Source organism: Arvicola amphibius, chromosome 2 (assembly GCF_903992535.2).
Source record: "Arvicola amphibius chromosome 2, mArvAmp1.2, whole genome shotgun sequence".
Classification (NCBI taxonomy): Eukaryota; Metazoa; Chordata; class Mammalia; order Rodentia; family Cricetidae; genus Arvicola; species Arvicola amphibius.
Window position 1 is genome coordinate 122,849,560 of NC_052048.2, and position 23,442 is coordinate 122,873,001.

Below are 23,442 nucleotides of genomic sequence, written 5' to 3' on the forward strand. Positions count from 1 at the left end.
TCCTCCCCCCTCCATCCAGGTCTAGGAAGGTGAAACAAATCTTTTTTTAAAGATTTATTTATTTATTACATATACAGTGTATATGTAATACTGCTTGCATGTATACTTGCAGGCCAGAAGAGGGCACCAGATCTCATTACAGATGGCTGTGAGCCACCATGTGGTTGCTGGGAATTGAACTCAGGACCTCTGGAAGAGCAGTCAGTGCTCTTAAGCTCTGAGCCATCTCTCCAGCCCTAGCTCTAATTTCTTATTGGCTAACTCTTACATATTTGTTTAACCCATTTCCATTAATCTGTGTATGGCCACATGCTAGTGGCTTACTAGAGATTCTAACCAGCATCCATCTCAGGCAGAGGATCCATGGCTTCTCTCACTCTGCTTTCTTCCTCCAAGAATTCAGTTCTGTTTTCTCTGCCTACCTAAGTTCTGCCCTATGGACTAGGCCAAGGTAGTTTCTTTATTCATTAACCAATGAAAGCAACACACAAACAGAAGGAACTTCTACACCAATTAGCTGATACATTTTATCACCGAGTAAAGAGAAACTTGAGTACAGTTGTATTCTGTTTGAAAGTAGCAAGAACTATCTGTATAACACCCAGCAAATGTCTCAGCAGGTCTCTGTCCAAGAGCAAGGAAGCTCTGATCCTACTGGCCATTGCCAGTTGCCTCAAAGGATGCAAACATACCTCTAGCATATAAATATAGGCCTGCCAAGAGGATAGAGCTCAAAGGACTGACCCTTAATAAATTCAACATTCTTTCCTTTATTTCAATGCCACAAAACAGCCTTCAGATCTCTTATTTGGGGTCCTGAGTATAACTTCCCAGTCTTAGTGTAGACTCTGAGGACGAAAAAGTAAAGCTTGCCAACATTTCTATAATAGTTAATATGCATTCTCAATTTGACAAATCTAGAGATATCTAGGAGACATACTCTTAGGGGTATCTGTGAGGGCATTTCTTGGTTAGACTAACTAATGAGGGGAGACTCACACTACTTGGGTATGATACTGTCCTGGAGGTTGTGGTCCCAGAGTCAATAAAAGGAGAAGGTGAGCTACAAGTTCACATGCTTATATCTCAGGAAATTCAATGGTCTGATTGCTTTATACAAATCTACCACCACGGGGCTGGAGAGATGGCTCAGAGGTTAAGAGCACTGCCTGCTCTTCCAAAGGTCCTGAGTTCAATTCCCAGCAACCACATGGTGGCTCACAGCCATCTGTAATGGGGTCTGGTGCCTTCTTCTGGCCTGCAAGCATACACACAGACAGAATATTGTATACATAATAAATAAATAAATAAATATTAAAAAACAAATATACCACCACCTTACTCCCGTGAAAGGTCTTCTTCTCCATTATAGAATGTGTATAGCCTCAAGTGCAAACCCCCCTGGGAGAACCAGCATAGAAAATGCAGCCATCCCACATGTGAGACTCAAGATTTAAATTTTAATCCCTGAAAAGGAACTCTCCATAGACCCTAACAGTACTAACACCTCAGAGGAGCAAAGAAAGGGGGAGGGATAAATTATAAAACTTAATTCCTTCTCAGTGCCACGCCTAATCACTATTTTCAGATGTTATGGCTCTGGAGGAATTCCGAACTGAGACCACGTAGAATCTTTTAATCAATGGGAGATCCAGGTACCATACAAGTAGAATCTCTGTCCTATATGAATCACAGACATAAACACACACACACACACACACACACACACACACACACACCTGCCACCTCTGTGCCTAAGATTCGCCAAAAAATTCATCTTTAATTTGCCTATCTTGGTTTCAGTTTCACCCCCCAGTGAGCACAGTTCTACTTGGAAGGATGTCTAATGTCCTACATTCTGGACTGAAGCAGCCATCCTTGCAGACTAGTAGGAAAACTCCTCTGTGTGTCCCTCCCACCCTTGCATTCGTCACATGCTGGAATGGAGCCTCTGAACAGTCCTGTGTATAACAGGAGGAGAGGGTCCTTGTTCTTCTTGGCCACCTGGCTAGCTTAACCCCAAAATAATCACACAGAAATTGTATTAATTAAATTATTGCCTGGCCCATTATCTCTAGCCTCTTATTGGCTAACTCTCACATATTAGTTTAACCCATCTCCATTAATGTGTATCGCCACTTGACTGTGGCATACCGGCATGAGTCTAACCAGCGTCCATCTTGGGCACGAGAACTATGGCGTCTGCCACACTGCCCTTCTTTTCAGCATTCTGTTTTGTCTACTCTGCCCACCTAAGTGCTGCCCTATCAAAAGGCCAAGGAAGTTTCTTTATTCAACCAATGAAAGCAACACATAGACAGAAGAACCTCCTACGTCATCTATGGTCCCTCCTCTGTTTGTACTCACTATCCTAGTGATCCTAAGTCTGCGAAGGTAAATATTTCCTATCTCTTTCAAAGCCTAGTTTATCTTTAGTTCAGACCGAGCCCTTAAATTCCAGGCTTGTACAAAATAGCCAGCTCCACTTGTATATGTAATAGGCCTTCCATACTTTAATATCCTAAACGTATCCTGGTATTCTCTCTCTCTACCTGTCTCAACCTCAGTGAAAGGTGATTTCACCTTTCCCTCTTTCTCTATTACCTTACGTCCTGTCTCTCATAAAATCTCATTGGTGCTACTTTCAGTATGTACATAGCATCCTTTCTTCCAAGGCCACTGCCTTTATCCAGGCCACCATATTCTGCCATCCTAGCTGTTACAGTCACCTCTCACTGTCTTCTGATCCCTGCCCTTGTCACCCTGGAGCCGTCTTTTAGCAAAGCAGCCAGACTTGTCCTCTTAAATGAAAGTCAGATCATGTCTCCCACACTTACAGGCCTTATGGTTGCATGAGTTTCTCCCTTGACGCATCTCACACCTCTTTCAGAGGAAAGGCGTGGCCTGTCTTACCTTCTGTCACCCCGCCACTTCTTTCCTCACCTCCGTCTCCTCTCTCACCGTGTCCTACAGGACCTTCCTGGATGCTCTGTGAACACACTAAGCTTGCTTTGCCTCATGGACTTTACGCTCAGCCTATGGCCTTAAACAGCCTTCCCTCAATAGCCACATCCCTCACTCAGTCATCCACATTAGACAGTATGGAAAATTGTGGGCCAGTGAGTTGCACAGCTTACCCTGCACACCTGACAACCTGAGTTTGATCCCCAGGTTAAAGCTGGATGTGATGGTGCAATGGTAATTCCAAAACTCTTATGGCGGGATCCAAGACAGAGACAAGAAGCTCAACGGAAGCTGGCAGTTCAGATCACATGGCACGTACAGGAGGAGACCCTGCCTCGACAAGGTGGCACGAGAGACCCAGCTCCCAAAAGTTGTCCTTTGACCTCCACATCACACCATGGTATGTGCACCCCTGAACTCACACATACTGATCACACACACACACATACACCCCACACAATGCACACAAAATAACAATTTTTAGATAAAAAATTACATCTCATAGCTCCTAGAAATCCTCTTATCCCATTGCCCTTAATTTTCTTCAGCATGCATAACCATTTAATATACTATAAGTACACTTATTTATTTACAAAGTGCCCCCCCTTAGCTACAAGTTTGCTTTCCATAACTTTAGTTATCTAAATCAACCACAGACCAAAAATATTAAATGGAAAATTCCAGAAATAAATACTCATAAGTTTTACATTGCGCGCTGGCTTGAGTAATGTGGCAAAGGCTCATATCATCCTTTCTGCCCCCTGGGACATGAATTATTGTCCACTGTGTCTGTGCTGTCACGTCCTCAGAACGTGTCCATTCATCTCCAAGGTGTCTTCTCAGTTCTCGGATCAAGTGGTCACAGGACCACAGTGCTGTAAGGCAAGAAGCCCTGACTTGATTCAATCGTGGCCAAGGCGTATGACGACAACAGAGGTGATGGCAATTCCATCCAATTTCATTGGATATTCCAATGAAAAGCTAGATAGGTACAGTACAATAAGAAAGGGAGTGAGAAGAGCTGAGGAGAAGAAGAAACCACACTCATTTGACTTTTATTATAATATACCGTTAGAGCTGTTCTACTTCCGTATTACTATTGTTACTGTCTTGTGATTAATTTATAAATTAAACTTGTATCACAAGTATGTTTGTATAGGAAAAGCACAGTATGCAGTATGTGCAAGGCTTGATGTTATTTATCTGTGATGTTAGGTGTCTCGCTGCAGAGGTCTTTACCTACATCCTCTATGGAGAATACAGACCTACTGTGATTATTTCTTTATCTTTCTTTCTGTCTCTCTGTCTCATGCATGTGCACACACACACACATGTAAACTCTAGATAACTTGTTTGTTCATTGTTATAGCCCCTACCTAGATTTGTACCTAAGCACATAGTAATCACCTAATACTTGCCTGATGAATAACCAGTGAATTATCTCAGTTGAGATTAGACTTGTGAGTTATTGACAAGAACTTGGAAGGAAACTGATCACAATGTGTTTGTCCAGTGTACACTATTAGCATATTCTTTTCACACCCGCGTGACTATCAGCTAGGTGCATGGTGATAGATTACATATAATTGGGCTCCCCAGGAAATGGTTGCTGTAAACTTGAAAGGAAAGATTGCATTTATTCCGTGGAATCCAGGAGGTCCAATGTCTTTGAGACACCAAAGTTTTATGGGAGTGCATTTTAGCTTCTCTGGGATAAATGAATAAACCAATCTCTAGCAGTTTGGGAATTCTATAAGTCAAGTCCTTTTAGCATCTTGAGCACCCAACCTATCATAATCATATCTGGCGCAAAACAAAGACTCGGGAGCCAGAATTCCTTGAGGTTGAATCCATGAGTAATTGAGCGCCTTCCTTATCCATGCCTCTCCAAGACCAGAGGTAGCCAAGAATGTGCTGTTGGCCTCGCGTGATGCTAGCAGGATGTGAATTTGTTCTCACATGCAGATTTGATTTCCTCATTGAACCATCTTCACACAGTGAATAAACACTGACAGGATATTGGCTAAGATTAAGACTCAGCCACTGAGACAGGGTATTCCAGTGTGTTCTAGAGAAATGTTACCCCCTGCCTTATGTGTTGTCTGAGAAGTCTGGATGGGATGTGTGCCTTAAGCAGAGTTTATGACCTGGTCCCCACTTGTGGCCCAGCTCTCTGTGTAGTCATCATCTCCTTCCTAACAAGGACTACATCGGCTTCACCCTTCCTTCTCCAGTACCTGATCCAGATCCCAGAGCTCCGCTCAGAAAGTCAGTTGCTTGTCACTCTCCTTCAGACAGCTCTTGGAGGGATTCCCATTCCCTTTTTGAAACTGGATAATAGTCTTGTGAATTTTATTTGTGTGTGTGCTTTGTGAATAAGTTGTGATTAGTAGATTCTTTTGTATTCATGGGGAAAGAAGGAAGCTATTATCCTGCCTTTCCTCACACAAGTTCCCTGATAGCATAGTGCACAGTTCAGTACAGGTTTTCCCTTGCATATGTCAAACAAAATTCCCCTGGCAGCCCAAGTCCTTTTAGGAGAGAGAGAGAGAGAGAGAGAGAGAGAGAGAGAGAGAGAGAGAGAGAGAGAGAGAGAAATTAATCATAAAGACAAAGCATTAAAACACAGCATCATAATGCTTAAGTAGGAATTTTAAAGTTACAAAGGTTGAAAGTTACAAGAAACTATTGAGCAACTGAGTCTTGGGGAATCATGCACAGTGTCAAAGGTCAGCCTATGACAATAGGCTGGGTTCCAAATCTTGGCCCTTGGTGTCCCAGACCAAGTGATTCAACCTCCCTGAGTCTCAGTTTCTTTATCCCTGAGGTGGAAATAAAAATCGTGCCTACAGTCATGGCTAGACCATGAGCAAATGAAATAACACCAGTAATGAGCTTACTTAGCACAGTGCCGATGTGTCATAACAGCTCAGCAAGGCATGGCGGCTACTGCCATAGAGAATCACCATCACTAGTCAAGCCTTCCTGCAGCTACCATTAAGTCTCTGACCCAGGTCTAGGTCCTGTCAAACCTGGGACTATCGCCGTCTTCCGTGCCACGGCATGGCCTCCTCTTTAAGAGTATCTGTCCGTTAACCTTGTGCCTTCAATGACCCCGAGCAAATTCTAGAACGTTGCGTCTTCTCTCCTGACTTTAAGGGAGGGCACTTTTCTCTCCAGGGGAGTCTGACAATTCTCTCCTTTTATTCTGCCTGAAACTCAGCTGTGGGCCAGACTTGTTAGCTCTGCTCTTGCGTCAGCACTTATTGCTCAGTTTAACCTCAAGATTTTCCCTCACTTTTAAAAAAAACTAAATAATCTTTGTTTGGGGGTCAGACGGCTCTACAGAGAACTTAAGTAGGGAGCATGGAGAATCTCCGCACTTTCTCTGAACCCCCTTTCCAGCTTCTCCATTGGTCACTTGTTCCACTATTGGAGGGCATCTGCAGTAGTTGATATGCCAATATCAACACACCTTTTCTGTTAAAGCTGTATTGTTAATATTCCTTCATGCCTGTTTTGGTCCATTCTTTCCATGGATCTCCTACTTCCTCACTGAGCACCCCTATCCTTTGCTGGCCCTTCCTTCTATCATTCGCTCATACTCCACCTGAGTCCTTAAGCCTGTGCCTGGTCTCCTCGCCAGCTCCAGTGTGCAATGTGTTCTCAAGGCCATCTCTATATTTTAAAACAATACAGTCTCCACGTGTACATTTCACACAACACTCCCCTGACTGGACTCTCTCTCTCTCTCTCTCTCTCTCTCTCTCTCTCTCTCTCTCTCTCTCTCTCTCTCTCTCTCTCTCTCTCTCTCTCTCTCGGCAGTGCCCCACACCCTCTTAGGACATCAGTGCCACCTAACCAATATATGGTTCCGAACAAACCTAACCAAGTTACACTACCCTCCTTGCTCTGAGAACTGACTGCTCACCTGACTCAGTCACAGCCACCCTTAGCCTAACACATCAGAAGGAACTGAAACTAAGGTCTTGCTGCTCCTACAGCCGCCCTTCTTTACAAGACCGCCCTTAATTGGATTAGCCCATCAATCAATAACAGAATATCTGCAAAAGTGTCTAAGTGGGGAAAGAAAGCCCTATTGGTGCAAGGTGACAATCAGCAAAAGGTAACTGCATTCTTTTCTGTTCTCCTGGAGTCTCAGTCCAGAGTTGTTCTCCTAGCAACTGCCCATCCCCTTACCCTTGCCATAACGTGGACTGGTCATCAGCGCCAACACAACTGGAAACTTACAAGCTTGCCAAGGTCATAACGTTAGGAAGCTGATATTCTGGGTATGGGTGTTATTTCCTTTACAAGCTTGCCAAGGTCATAACGTTAGGAAGCTGATATTCTGGGTATGGGTGTTATTTTACTAAAGAGTTTCATATCCAATTTGCTGGCTATGAGTTTCAGGCCAATGACATATTTGGGCTATATCAATACAAATCAGTTTGACTGGTTTTAGTAAAATATACGTGTATATAATCCAATCTGATAACTACATTTTGCTTATTTACATGACAGTGGAGATGAACTGTTCAGCCACCCATCAGTTGCTTTGACAAGCGTGTTTCAATATTTAAACTATCGTTTCGTTTTTCTGATTCATAGGAGCTGAGTTTGAAGAAAGAATCTCTGGCACAATTCTTTAAATAGCATTTTCAAATCACAGAGGGGATTTACCATTTCCTCCCAAGCTAAAATGCCTCTAGGATGTATGTTTAACTGTATTCTCACCCCATCCCACACTGCTCGGGACTTACAAGCCCCGGTGGAGAAGTTGAGGCCAATTTTATCGTTAAATAAACTCTGGAATGCCCCAGGCAAGGTCGTTAACTTGTCTCCACTGTAGACTACAGTCCAAATAGCCCCCTCCCTTCTATGGGTTCCCACAGGGACCTGAGTGTGCTCTATACCCAGCCCCTGGAATATGGGACAATTAGACCATTATATTTGCACGAAGAGCAAGCAGCCAGCTCAATTCAGTTGTGTACGTAGAGATAAAAAAAAAAAACAGCGGGGCCACCAAATATAGACTCCCGGGACAATTTATTTGTCTTGAAAGTGTTTAAGACACACAAGCAAGTCCCGTCAGGCCATAAATGGTTGGCTTTGTATAGTTATTACTACACAAGTCTGGAGTGCCTTCTACATACATGAAGTTTAAAGACCTTATCATGGATCACACCACCTAGGTGGCCTGACAAGAGCCTCACTCATTGTATCCATGACAACCCAAGAGGCTAAAATCCCATCCAACACTCTCCTCCACATTGTGCCCTTAATGATTTAAATCTTCTTCTTATTCAAAACTTACATTTGACATTCCCATCCCCCCAATAAAATACTGGAATTAATAAAGCTTCTGAAGACTCTTCTCTTCCGAATCTGACTGTTAGAAGGAATGGTTGCCTGAGGGGTTCACATAGAGAACTGTATTCTGGTTCTAGCTTTGCAGGCACCTTGTGATGCACTATATTTTCTCCAAAATAGCCGCACACACCTATTAGGTGTGGGAATTTAAAAAAAGAGGGAAATGAGAGAAGGATGAAGAGCAAAGAGAAAGAAAAGAGAGAGGGAAGAAAGAAGGATTCATTTAGAACCTGATTATTTATTCATCATTTATAGTATTTCTTCTGCTGATGGGAAGGATTCCCTTCTCCCCCAAGAACTTTCTCCTGTCCATCAGGGAGCATCTCTCTCTTTACCCATCATTCCCGAGGGCTCCACCTGACTAGTCTTGCCCCTCAGCCCCTCCAGATGAACATACTGCTCCTACCTGTTGCTGAGCGCTCCTGTGGACTGTGTCTTAGCCTTCAGCAGAGTGGGGCCTCCGCTGCTCTGTAGAACTCAGAAATCTCAAAGGCAGCTGCCCATGGTGAGAAGCATGGAGTGGGGCATGCACACGTAGAAAAGCCACCTGAGTGACACATGTGAACCTCTCTCAAAGACACAAACAGGAGATACATAGAATCCTGGACAGAGAGGGGGTAAATAAAAACCATCCAAGCAGAGGAATAAGATTGAAGGGGCAATTAACTTTCTATAGGGACAAAGTGATTCAGGATGGCAGCAAGGACCCAGATGCATCTGTCTCCCCTGAGAAGAGCAGACAGCTACCAGACAGCTACAAAGCCAGCATAAGGTAAAGTAGGTTCAGAGTGTTTCTGTTTAAGCCCCCACGATGCAGGCAACCTTCAGTGAGCCTAGTGACTACAGATTGGGCAAAGGTGGATATGGCCTCCAGGAGCCCAGTAGAGGCCATATGTCTGCTAGTAGCCTTCCGCTGCTTGTTCTGTGCTCAGACCCCCAGATTCAGTTCACCTCCTCTTCATTTCCCCTTGGCAGTTTGCAGGTGCCATTTCTTCATGAAGAAGAAGAAGAAGAAGAAGAAGAAGAAGAAGAAGAAGAGGAGGAGGAGGAGGAGGAGGAGGAGGAGGAGGAGGAGGAGGAGGAGGAGGAGGAGGAGGAGGAGGAGGGGAGGAGGAGGAGGGGGGGGGGGGGGGGGGAGGGGGGGGGAGGGGGGGGGGGGGGGGGGGGGGGGAGGGGAGGGGGAGGGGGAGGAGGAGGAAGAGGAAGAGGAAGAGGAAGAGGAAGAGGAAGAAGAAGAAGAAGAAGAAGAAGAAGAAGAAGAAGAAAAAGAACAAGAACAAGAACAAGAACAAGAAGAACAAGAAGAAGAAGGAAGGAAGGAAGAAGAGAAGAAAAGAAGAAGAAGAAAGAAGGAAGGAAGAAGAGGAAGAAGAGAAGAAGAAGAAGAAGAAGAAGAAGAAGAAGAAGAAGAAGAAGAAGAAGAAGAAGAAGAAGAAGAAGAAGAAATATCTGCTCTACACTACACTTCTCCCCTGGCCAGTTAAAACTCAAGACAGGGTTCCGGCGGAGCGTCCGCTGAGTTCTGGCGGCGGAGGCAGATCTGCCGGCAGGTACCGGTAGTGGTGGGTGTCCCGCTCCGCCAGCCCAGCTTCTGCAGGATCCCCGGCTGGCCCGGGCCCAGGCACCGCACTCACGGCGGCTGCGCCGCAGCCGCGGAGCGAGCAGCAGCCCGCGTCCCCCGAGGTTGGCGTCATGAGGAGCCTGCCGTTCTTCTGCCGCGGCCAGGTGGTGCATGGCTTCGGCCGCGGCTCCAAGCAGCTGGGCATCCCCACAGCCAATTTTCCGGAACAAGTAGTAGACAGTCTTCCGGCTGATATATCCACTGGCATTTATTATGGTTGGGCCAGTGTCGGGAGTGGAGCCGTCCATAAAATGGTGGTGAGCATAGGATGGAACCCATACTACAAGAATGTGAAAAAGTCCATGGAAACCCACATCATACACACCTTCAAAGAGGACTTCTATGGCGAAATTCTCAATGTGGCCATTGTTGGCTACCTCAGACCAGAAAAGAACTTTGATTCTTTAGAGTCACTTATTTCAGCAATTCAAGGTGATATTGAAGAAGCAAAAAAACAACTGGATTTACCAGAACATTTGAAACTCAAAGATGATAATTTCTTCCAAGTTTCTAAAAGCAAAGTTATGAATGGCCACTGATGAAAAGTGCCTTATCTAGCCCCTCGCTGTCGGGTCTCATTGCTTGTGATACAGTCTCACCTTGGTCATATTTTAAATCGAGCCTTTCCCTGTAGCTGTCAAGTGGTCTTCAGCTATGAACTCCATCATGTTTATAGTACTAAAAGATTCATTCAGAAATCAAGACTTTTTAAATGTCATATATTATGCTAGTGTCATGTAGTGGAAATGAAGTCTGTATGAGTGGGTGGAAAAGCAAGTCTCTGTGGGAAATGAAGCCTGGTTCCAGTTCTCATAACCATGTGCGTGGGCGCTGCCAAGCAGGGGCTTTTCCCAGGAAATGTGCCACACGGAGCTTACCCCGGGAGGAGAATCTATAGAGGGTATTTTTGTTATTTTGTGTATTAATATATTTTTGCAGAACTACAAAAAAAAAAAAACAAAAAAAAAAAACCTCAAGACAGGTCACTGAGCTGGTCTGACCTCTGCTCCATAGATTCTTATCTGTGAAGTTGAGGTAATAACCAGGAAACAGTATACTTAACTAAGTAGTTGACTCTGGAGACAGAGCTCCAGTCTTGAGCTTAAATGGCAGCTCATGTACACACTAGGTAGGCAAGCTTGGAGAAGGTTCTTAACTTCTCTATGCTTTAGCCTCTGTGGAGTAGGAATAAGAGTTGTATCCATGAACTGAGATGAAAGAGCAACCTACCATCACATCACAGTGTTTGGTCCAAAGCAGAGCACAGTTAAGGCATCCGTCAGCATTGCTATTGTTACCACCTTTGCCAACATGGTAAAACAGTGTTGACCTTCACCCTGAACTATCCTTAGCATGGGAATCTGACTTATCATTCTTTTCAGCTTCTGTCATTAGATAAAAAGGCAAAATTCCTTTCATCTCTTTGGGGAGTTTGGGGATAACACATTTTGCCTTTAGTTCTCAATGGATTAGAACAAAAGAAACATGCAAAGCTCATGTAAATATGTGGGAAAACATCAAGCACAGATTGTTCTAAAGTCCTTGAAACTTGTGCATCTCCTAGTGGCGATCTCTCAAAATAACTGAAAGTTCATTATTAAGAGTAAAGGGAGAACCGGAGGAGTCATTCAGAAGCAGTCTGGGTGCAGCACTCCAAGACAGCTCCCTGATGAAGAGGAGGAGAGTAAGCTCATGTCTTCCTGGGAAAAACACTGTTTTTTCTGCCAAAGGTTGACAGGATAACCTCTGCAAGGGCTTATATTTTCCACACTTTCCTCTTTGCCGCACTCAGTCGAGAATATCAGGTCATGAAGTCAAACTCCCACCGATGATATGAGAGACAGTTGACGTGAGAGCCGGAGTTGCTTTTTAAGTTTTAATTACTATGCCTAAGAGAGCTGTGAAGCAAAAATGCCTCTGATCGGCAAGCCCCTTATCCAAGGACAGACAGTTCCCGAAATGCTGGAGGCTGTTGTTTGTGGGAGATGACAAACCACATGTTTTCACTGCCCTAAACAAGTTTGTTTGACCCATCTGCACCGGATGTGCTTGATCAGATGTGAGTGAGAGGTATGTGGGCAGGAAGTACGTCAGGATGTACCCTTGCCCCTGATAGGATGTAGGCAGGAGGTGTGCAGACAGGAATTACATCAGGATGTATGCTTGCCCCTGATTGGACCTCATGGGAAATGCAGTGAATTATGGGCTTTCCCTTTTTAAGCTCCTGCAAAACGACTTGGGGCCGTTTCCTGGGAACCCATCCACTTGGCTAGTATTTAACTAAAACTTGCTTCAAATTTGGCTTTAAACTGTGGTTATGGTCTTCTCTGACGGTGAGATTAACGTTACCGCCTGCGTTGTGGACAAAAGATAGACACCATCTTGGCCCTGGTGTGCTTGTTAGCCAGTTTGGGGTTCCAGAGCACCTTTTTTGCAGAAAGAATCACCTAGCTGAGTTACTTTAATTTTGTTCATATGTTTCTTTGTGTGACAGAAAGATTATTCTAGCATCCTTAAAGAATCATTAGGGAAACTGAGAGCAAATAAATTCTTACTCCAGTCTTTAGGTGCCAGAGCCTACAAGACACATGTTTTTTGTAGCCCTATATTAGTTCTGAACTATAACAAAATGTCTGAGTTGGCTTAGAGAGGGGGAAATTTTTACTTTAGCTCACATTTTTGGAGGCTTCAGTTGGTGACAAACTGGCCCCACTGCTGTGGACCTGTGACAACTCTATCCGCCATCATCCAAACAGTCGTCCATCCCATTGCTATGCATGAACAGAGGAAAAAGGAACCAGAGTCCCACAGTATCATTAGAGTCCAAAGGATGGGCATGTCTCCAGAATTCCAAAACTTCTATTAAAGCTTTTAGAGTTCCCACTGGACTCTGATGACAGTGCTCTGGAAATCAAGCCTTTAGCACACGGGGTCATTAGGCGATAGCCAAGATCCAAACAAGAGCAGATCGCCAGCAAACCTAAAAGAAAACGTCATTACCAACTGTCTTGAGAGGGCTTTGCTATCTCCTGCCCGAATCTGCCTTCTCCCCAGCCTCAGGAAGAGAAGGCAGCAGACAGGGCTGTTTCTATTCCATGTCTCTCCAGGATCCTTTAGCCCTTCACATGTGTCCACAAAGAATAAAAGGTGGCTAAAACAAATGAGGACTGGGCAAAGAACAGGAACTTTAGAATCTGACAGACCCCTGGAGGATTCCAGACTGTGCCACCCACTGGTTATGACCTTGCAAAATCCTTTAAGACAGATTCGACATCCACAATCCCCAAATCAAAGCCCCATAAATGCTCCAATTTGCAGGAGGGGATACTTAAATGTTGCTTCAAATAAAAAATTCTGCACTTGTCTTCAGATGACATGGACACACTAAACACATTGCAAAAATCACCTCCCATGTATGTATAGAAGGCATCTATGCAACAGAAATCATTTTGCATGCAGATTTCTGTCACATTCCTAAGGTTTCTCCTGTATATGCAAAAATTTCAAACTACGGGGGCAGGGCGGAATTCATACTTCAAAGCCCTGCAGTTCCAAGCATTCTTGATAAGAGACGCTCAGCCTGTGTTTGTCAGCCCCAGATCTCTCCTAAGTAGCCACACTACTCACCTTGTAGATGAAGAAGAGGCTCTCTGTGGATCTATCCTTCCTTCAGTTCCCTCCCATCCATGATCAGAGAGCCCTATAAGCTGTTATTGCTGGGAGAGCTAAGAAACTGGCCTTGATCATGGGAGCTCCCTGTTCATCCCGTGCACTTAGGAGGGAGTGGCTATTATACAGAAGAATATAGTACCTTCAGGTTCCCTATGTCATCCACACTGCACAGGACATCCTTGTTAAAGACAGCACCCTCATGATTGCTACAGGGAAAGCTGGCCCCACTCACACCTGTAATCCCAGAACTTGGGGGAATAAGGGAAGAGAACCCCTGTGAGTTTGAGACCACAGAATGGGATCTGGGCCAGCCTAGACTACAGAGTGAGACCCTGTCCCCCAAACAAAATGTGAGTGAGTGGTTGCATAAACCACTACAAATTCAAACAATGGGTTACCATGCCACCATCAGCATGTTTACAAAGAACTGTCTATGAAGTGAGCAGTGTTACAAAATCTGAAAAGCAGGTGTGTCATATACATGCATCGTGATCACAATGATGCCTACATTGCAAAGAAAGGATTTGGGGCAAGAAATATCCCAATTTTGTTGCTGTTGTTATTTCAAGACAGGATTTCTCTGTGTTGCCCCGGCTGTCTGGAACTTGCTCTGTAGTCCAGGCTGGCCTGGAAATCAGAGATCTGCCTGTCTCTGACTGCCAAGTGCTAGGATCAAAGCTATGCGCCACCACACCTGACTAGAAATATCCCAGATTGTGAGCCATGACTCTCTCTTAGTGGGTACTATATATTTCTCACGGGGAGATGTTTGCTACATATTTTCAATTTTCAAGTATTTCTCTTCTAACAGCTGTGCTAGTCAAGTAGTCATCAATATTCCTAAATATTTAAGATAAGCTCAAAGGGAAGAGGGCTAAAGATATGGCTTAGGCAGTAAAGTGCCTGCGTTCAAGCATAAAGACAAGAGTTTAGAGCCCTAGAACCTACATAAAAAGCTGCGTGTGGTGGTGGGTACCTGTGACCCCAGCCTTAAGCAGGGAAGTTCAGAGATGGGTGGGTCCCTGAATCTCATTGTGCAGTCAGCCTAGATGAATAAATGAACTCCGGGTTCAGTGAGAGACCTATCTTAAATAACAAAAGAAGAGAGATACCAAAGACAGATACTCATTTTTTTTCTCGTTTTTTTTATTAAAAATTTCCATCTCTTCCCCTCCTTCCCCTTCCCTCCCCTCCTCTCCACCCAGCCCCCACTCCCTCCCTCTCCAGGCCAAAGAGCCATCAGGGTTCCCTACACTATGTTAAGTCCAAGGTCCTCCTAACTTCCCCAGGTACAGGAAGGTGAGCAACCAAACTGACAAGGCTCACACAGAGCCCCCTCCATGCGGTAGATTCAAAGCTCATCACCATTGTCCTTGGCTTCTCAGTCAGCCTCCACCGTCAGCCACATTCAGAGAGTCCAGTTTGATTGCATGTTCCATCAGTCCCATTCCAACTGGTCTTGGTGATCTCCTGTAAGTTCTGTCCCACCGTCTCAGTGGGTGAACGCACCCCTCATGGTCCTGACTTTCTTGCTCATGTTCTCCCTCCTTCTGCTCCTCATCAGGACCTTGGGAGCTCAGTCCAGTGCTCCAATGTGGGGCTCTGTCTCTATCTCCATCCATTGCCAAGTGAAGGTTTTATGGTGATATGCAATATATTCATCAGTATGGCTATAGGGTCTGGCCTTTTCCGGCTCCCTCTCCTCAGCTGCCCAAGGAAGTAGCTGGGGGCATCTCCCTGGATACCTGGGAACCCCTCTAGAGTCAAGTCCTTTGACAACCCTAAAATGGCTCCCTTAATTAAGATATATGCTCCCTGCTCCCATATCCACCTTTCCTATATCCCAACCATCCCATTCCCCCAAGCTTTCCCCATCCTCCCCTTCACACTTTTCTCTATGTAAGCAGATGCTCACTTTTAACCTTGGGCTTTCACATGCACACATACATATCACATATGCACCAGGGTATACACACCACACACAAACACACACATTAAAATAATAGAGGAAAGATTTATTTGGGGTAACATGGCTTCTTTGCTTGTGGGCCTGTGGTAAGGCAGGGCATCATGGCAGAAAAAGTTTGGTGGGGCCAAGTTTTCCATCTCATAATATCCATAGAGAGAGTAAGCAAAAAAGGGACCTGGGATAAAGTTCATCCTTTTAGAGCCCACTGCTAGGAGCCTACTTCTTCCAAGAAGGTCCACCTCCAGAAGTTTCTAGTACATCTCAGTAATATTAGCAAGTTACATCAAAGGATTCATCAGCTGATGTGGTCAGAGCTCCCAGATCCATCCACCCTCCAGAAACCTCAGCTGCAGTGAGAACAGCCTTCATCATGAGCCTTTAGGGGACATTTCAAATCTAAATCACACCAATGCTATATTCATTTCATGAACACTTGCTCCTCTTTTTAATGCTTTGCTGAACTATCAAGACCAATGATTGAAACAAAAGAATGCAGAGATCTAATGGCCATCTTAGAAGAAGTCACATCAATAACTTACTAAAGAATATGTACTCAGAAAGCAGTCATGGTGATTCCGTGAGGAATTCAAAATCACTATCTTTTGACACCAAGTAGTAGAAACCTCATCTGTCAGTTTAGTGTCCCCTCACGCTTTTTCTCTTTATTTTCATCTAAATTATAAGAGACTTAAATGATGCCAAAGCAGTGTTTGAAAGGACAGAATGGTCCAGAGCAAGGATGGGAACCAGTTCTCAGCTGATCTCACAGCCTAGAGAGTGGGTCTGCTGGCTCCCCTCAACCACAAGGTTATCTTTATCAGTGCTGCTTTATCAGTGCTTCTCTCTCTCTTTCTATTTCTCTCTCTCTCTCCCTCTCTCTCTCTCCACACACACACACACACACACACACACACACACACCACGAGTACTCACAATACTCGATAAGATACAATGGTAGTTTTTTCCTCTCTTGATTGCTTTCATTCAGATCCTGTTGAACCTGTCTGTCTATTGATACCTTGACATTTTTTACCTTCCTGCTTTTTTCAAGATATGAAAAAGTTTTTTTTCCAAAGCAAAATTTCAACTCTTATGTCTAATAAGACTTATGTCTTGTGTCTAAGACTTTCCTTCCCCACCCTGCCCCAAAGCTCTTAGCAAATCCTACCACCTCCCCCCCAAAAAACTTGGACTTCCTAGATTAAACCTCCCTCAATAGAGGGTCAGTCCTCACCTGCTTTCCTCCCTTGCCCCCATGGTGCAGGGAGAAGAGGCAGGTGACTTTGCTCTGTTTCACTCTCCTGGCTGCCTTGCTTGGATGTACATCCTGAAAGCTGGTTTCTGCAAGTTGCCTCCCTTATGAACTCAAGCTCATCCCAAGTGAGAAGCTCCCCAGTAAATCATCTCTTACCCCTCCTTGACCGTACACTGTGATTTTCTACTGTTGGAACATGCTGTTCTGAAGATAACCTTATTGTTTGGTAAATCCCCGTTCTTTGCCTATGGGAGACCCAGGAACCCTTGACCAGTAAAGACTAGGTACCCGTGTAGCCCTCCTACCTTGTCTCTCTTCATCACACAATCTCTTGACATTGTCTCTCTCCCCTCTCAAATAGAAGCCATGGGAAGGAAGGACACCAGTTTGCTGCCCCGGAGAGATCCAGCTGGGTTAGGTGATATTGATCTTGCCTTCTCATAGTTACTCCATGTCACCAGTGATTCTTTTTTTAGGTTGGCTCCTTCAGAGCACAGACGACTCATGGTTTGAGGCTAGTAGGGAAAGGCACCATGGGAGAAAATCCGGGATTTCTCCTTAGGACTCTCTTGCTCCCCAGCAAACTTTCCCACTTTGTAAATGTCCTTTTGATTTGGAGTCTACTCTTTATAATGGGTGGGTGTAAATAGGAAAAAGCTCCCAGAACAGGGTTTCCTGTCTCCCAAGACTTTCTAGAGTTAAGATTAATACCTTTTAAAATGTGTTATCTATTTCTTCCATCTTAAGGATTGAACCAAGTAGCTTCTAAAACTCCATTTCTAGTATGTTTCAGTTTTTAATTCAGTCTTTGAAGATTTCCTTATGTAAACAATATATTTTGATTACATTAAATTCCCTATTTCCTCCCTCCAACTCTTTTCTGATCCCCACCCCACTGAGTTCACTCTAAGCTTCATGTCATCTTTTTGTACCCCAGTGAATCCAGTCAGTGTTCTCTGGGTGTGCATGGATAGAGGGTTATCCACTACAGCATGGGTAACCTACGAGGGGCTATGCTTCTCTGAAAACAATTACTCTTTCTCTACCCCAGCAGCCTTCAACTGACAAAACTCCTCATCTAGGAGCAAGACCTCCTGAGCCACCATCTACGCTGAACTAAAATTCTACGTTTAGTGATAAGAAAAACCCAATTCTGGTTACTAAGTTCAGACAGTTTTATAGATAAATTTTAGCCCAGAGACTCCTGTCCCAACACAAGCCTCATTCACTCAGGCTACCATCTCTACCTTGTAGACTTAAATCACCAATTGCCCATCTCCACATGACTGAGAAGGGCTGAGAGCTGACTCAAGCTCCCTCTGTCATACCTGGAATTAATCACAGGGACCTCACCACCAACCTGGGTTTGTCTTAAGGCTAAGAACACAGGTTCCCTTCTGCCTCAGCTTCACTAAGGCCACCCAGGAGTTCCATCTTGCTTCCTTTCAGAATTATTCAGTAGCTGCCATTCCTTGTTTTCCATCTCTCATCTCCTCTTAGTTTATAAAATCTTTATCTGGTTGTTAAATGGGTAGGAAGAGAGGATGACTATCTCTGGTAAAGAACACTTTCCCAAATCTCTAATTCACTTCCAAAGTCTTCAGCATTTGAAACCAAAAGCCAACAATTGAAGCCAACAAATATCTTCCAGGGATGGAATTCACACACACACACACACACACACACACACACACACACGTTGTTGTGTGTCTTCAAATAATATGTTACGACAATGAAAAAGGCTAAAGATGACCCAAGATTATTTGGTTCAGGACTCTTAATATTCCAACCTCTCCATAATGATTGGCGTTTTAATTAACCAATCAAGCCTTGCAGAAAGTTCAATGGCTGGTGCAGGTAGCTTCCTTCCAAGAACTGGCATCCATACCAAGAAGTGAGCAATGTGCCAGCCTTTCTATTCATCTGCAAGTGTCTGTGCATCCCAACACATTTCTCCATCTCCCGTGAGACCCACTGCTCCATCTCCGCTTTAGTTTTTGCTTTCAAACTTTCCTTCCTCCTGTAGGCAGCATCAGCAACATCCTCCGCTTTCCCCATCCGGCTGTGAACTCTGCAAGGAGGAAGACAAAGTCTGGTCCCCCTTCTCCCAGGAGTCCAGCAGCTGCACGCTAAGATGGGCTAACAGTTTCGCAAGTTTTAGTCTAAAGAGCAGCCAGGCCTTACAGAACACCGTCAGAAGCTCTGTTGTATTAGCTAACCTTTCATCTTCATTGAGAGTTAGCAAGGGCTTGTCTAATCCAATGTTCTGTGATGCAATAAAAATAGGAGAAATTCAACAATATTAGCTGTTTAATTCTGATCACTGCATCAAGTTTTTAAAATGCCCATAGGACAGAAGTGTCCTATTAAAATATCCCTAGTGCCGGGCGGTGGTGGCGCACGCCTTTAATCCCAGCACTCGGGAGGCAGAGGCAGGCGGATATCTGTGAGTTCGAGACCAGCCTGGTCTACAAGAGCTAGTTCCAGGACAGGCTCCAAAAGCCACAGAGAAACCCTGTCTCGAAAAAACAAAAAAAAAAAAAAAGTTTTCGGGCTGGAGAGATGGCTCAGTGGTTAAGAGCATTGCCTGTTCTTCCAGAGGTCCTGAGTTCAATTCCCAGCAACCACATGGTGGCTCACAACCATCTGTAGTGAGGTCTTGTGTCCTCTTCTGGCCTGCAGGCATACACACAGATAGATAGAATACTGTATATATAATGAATAAATAAATATTTCTTTAAGAAAAAATAAAATAAAATATCCCTAGCTCTCACTTGTAGACTTGTCGCATTTATTTTTATATGTAAAATTTTTAAATCAGTTATATGAGCTGAGAAACATAAAGATCTTAGATGGAATTTTACTGGTAAAAACATTATTAACGCAAGTGAATGGATCTTTGTTTCCTCAGAAACTAGGTCAGTTGGCCACTAACACATATAAGGTGGAAAAAAAGAGGCAGAATTCAAAACGGACTCAGACCTCTCCTGAGTCACTTGCCTCTGGCAATAATATGTATACGTGTGCCCAAGAGCCACAGTCCCCATGAGGAAGACACAGCTATATCCTCCCCTGCCAGATGGCCAGGACAAAATCCAAACTAAGAAAACAACCAGGATTTAGGACATTCATCCCTGCTGCTCTGACTAGAGTCCAGAGGATGTTTGTGAGAAAGGCATTCTGGAATGAATTACCATAGTTCCCTGGCAATACTGACCTAGCATCAGCAAACTCCTCTGCCCACAGAAGGACACTGAGCCCTCCTGTTTGAGAGTAAATGCATTCAAGCCACACCTACACTTAAACACACATGCATGTGCATGTACACACACACACACACACACACACACACACACACAGAGGCTTTTCTTAACATCTCACTCCCATCAAGCTACTTTAACTTCCTTTTTACCAAAGTTTTAAACTTTTTTCTGTCTCCCTGATTCCTCTTTCTCAATACTTAGAGCTAAGGTTTATATAAATCATTATTTCCAGAGATGGTGTTCAACTGAAATATTAACCCAGATGGATCTTGCATGGCCCAGACTGGCAGCATCCAGACAGAGCCAGTGCGGCTGTGCGAGGGCTCCAATGAGCAGCTATCCCTCCCCACAGGATTTATCAGTGAAGAACCCACTGAGTTCAGGACACGAGAGCCTCCTGTTTTCCACGTGCCCTAACAGTTCTTTCCCCCCAAGTCTTTTAGTTCTATTTTGACTTAGAAGTCCTAAGGAAAATCATCTTTACTCCATTCTCCTGGCTTCCCCTTCCAGTCCGTTGGGGTCACTGATCATTCCCACCTCTCACCTAAGAAACCTCAGACTACGCAACTGGAATGAATTGAACCATGTGTTCTGAAAAAGACATCTCATAGTCCTGACCCACAGACTTCCAAATGTAGCTTTGTCTGCAAGAGAGTTGCACATGCGCAATGATAGGGCTAGACTGGAGGGGGCTGGGTTTCTAAAAGAAGTGATGCCTTCTGAGCAAACAGAAACGGGGGTACACAAGCAAGATGGCTCCAGAGCTGAAGCATGGACTGGGGAGCTGCTATAAGACACAACACACGTAGCCTGCCAGAAGCTGCCATTCAGAGGAAGCCTAGTTCCGCCCACTTTCAGCCTCCAGATCTGCACATGAATAGAATTCATTCACTTTCCTCCACTAACTTGAAAAATCTTTTACAATTGAGCAAAACAACCTTGACCTCCCTCCCTTCTTTGTCTTTCTTTCACAGCTAACCCCTCCCCCATCTCCCTTAGACTCCTTTGGGGCTTCACCCCTCAACCTCCAACACTTTTCTGTATTCTGGAATGCAAGATGGAGCTCTCAGTAGGTTTAATGAGAAGTGTCCCCGTGGGTTTAGGTGTTTGAACACGTTGTCTCCAGTTGGGGGTACTATTGGGGGAGTTGTGGAACCTTTAGAAGTTAGATCCTTGCAGAAGGATGCACAAGCATGTCCCTAGGCATAGTTTTGAGTTTACAGTCTCACCCTTGTCCAGTTCACTGTCTCTGTTTTCTGCCCTTGGGTGAAAATGCTGTAGCTAATCTTAAGATCCAGTTGCCTGCTGCCCGTTGCCATGCATCCCTCTCCCCTTCTTGAATCACTAGTGAACCTAAAGGTCAGAGTCCTGGCACACCTGACCCCGCCCCTTGTGGGGGACCTGGCAGAGCACTTCACCCCAGGGTCACACCTGTGTGTAGGGCAGGCAGTATCCTGTCCCTTTAAATGTCGAAACTCCGCCTACTTCTACCTCTTCTTCCTATTCCTCTTCTCTCTATCTCTCTGTCTCTGTCTCTCTCTGTGTCTCTGTCTCTGTCTCTGTCTCTCTCTCTCTCTCTCTCTCTCTCTCTCTCTGACTCTCTTTTTTTCTCTTCCACCTCTCCTGTCCTCAGAGGCTGGTCTCCCCCCGCCACTCCTCCCCCACACACCTGCCATTTTCCATCCCCCCACTTTGGTTTTGCAAGACAGGATTTTCTGTGGCTCTGTTTTTCTGGAACTCGCTTTTGTAGGCTGGCCTGGAACTCTCAGAGATTTCCTTTCTCTTAATAAAACTTCCCACTTAAGCTCTGTCTGCCTGGCGTGTCTGTCTCTCACTGGCGAGAGGACTCTTACCCACCAAGGTCTCTCTCTCTTGCACAGAATCAAATCAATCAACTCTTCCATAATTCACTTTTGGTACTGGTGTTTCTTCACAACAACAAAAAGTGACTGATACAGACCCAAAAATGAAAATAGGGTTTGGTTTTTTATTAAAATTCGACACCTTTGACAGCTCTGTAGAGTCTCTTAGAAACGTGCTGCATCTTTCTTTGGGTTGCTTTGCTTGAGGGAACAAGTCTTAACAAGGCAAATGCTGTAATTCCACTGTAGATGCTCAACACTAGCTGACGTTTCTAGAGAAATTGAGCCCTATCTAACCTCTACTCATATTTCCCTCAGCACTTCAACCACACCTTTTAGACATGTCCTAGACATAATTTCACAAAATTAAAATTTTTATCTAGTGGAGCTTCAACCATTGCTGGTTGACGTAATATTAGACAATATTACTACTAAAATTCAGTTTGTGCACTTATTCACAGTCTGCCAGGCCTGAAATTTTAATCTGCACGTACAACCTATCCCAATGATCTCCAGATTAATTTATTTACTCTCTTATCAGCAAAAAACAATGCATGCTCTCACACTGTGTGTTTATAAAATATGCATATATATTGAACAGCAAAATACACCAAACTTAGAATTTTAATGAATGAAACTGAAACTAAATATAAATAATAGCTCTTTTGTTTTCATGAGGACCATTTTGAGACGTTTTAGATACCACTAGTTTATATAATATTGAGTTTATATAAAGAATAAAATACTGAGTTGCTTCAGCAGTTAACCAGAATACATGGAACTATTCAAAAACTATGATAGTATATAATATCATGTATGCAGACCAACAAAGTAGAAGTGAAACTGGGGGAACACTGGACTAAAAGACATGGAAAAAGAAGAGAGTAGACAGGTATGTGGGAATACCCTCAAAGTATGTAATAGATTTCTGTGTGTGTGTGTGTCCTTATGTAACCTATGTGCATTTATGCACTAACAATAACATATGCATATAAAGATAATAGCTATTTAATGAAATGTCATGGAACTGGCTACAGGGAATCTTTTCAGGCCCTGAGCCCTATGACTCTTCTCGCACTAAATTCAACATTCTCCAGCCACCATCGCTTATGTTTGCTCCTCTCCAAATTACAGAAATGCACAAAATAGAGATCTCAGCAGTGTCAGTTCAAAACAAAAACAACTCCAATGACTAACTGTGCTGTCTATTATCATACCAAAGCACACGCTGGCCTCCATGTTCTCTCACATCACAGATACCTGTTAAAGAGTTCATGCTGGCACCATGGCTTTTCTCACCGTGACCCCAACCCTAAACTTCTCCAGCTCCTGGCTTTCTCTTCCCCCAGCCTCTCATTCCTATGCAAACCTTCCATTCAGCCCTGAACTCTTGACGCTCTCTTTCTGTCTTCCCCTACGGATCTTCCTCTCTAACCCTACCCTAGTCCCTTCTCCTCTTTTGG

At 44.2% G+C, this 23,442-nt stretch overlaps 1 protein-coding gene across 1 annotated transcript; it reads left to right on the plus strand.

The window, feature by feature from the left end:
- Positions 1-9,840: 9,840 nt before the first annotated feature.
- Positions 9,841-10,899, plus strand: LOC119807908 (riboflavin kinase). Its single transcript, XM_038320136.1, has one exon. The coding sequence runs from the start codon at positions 10,030-10,032 to the stop codon at positions 10,495-10,497; it is 468 nt and encodes a 155-aa protein (XP_038176064.1). The 5' UTR covers positions 9,841-10,029; the 3' UTR covers positions 10,498-10,899.
- The last annotated feature ends 12,543 nt before the right edge of the window (positions 10,900-23,442 follow it).

Excerpts from the sequence above, each read along its gene's own strand:
- LOC119807908 (XM_038320136.1), top strand. The coding sequence starts at position 10,030 with ATGAGGAGCCTGCCGTTCTTCTGCCGCGGCCAGGTGGTGCATGGCTTC.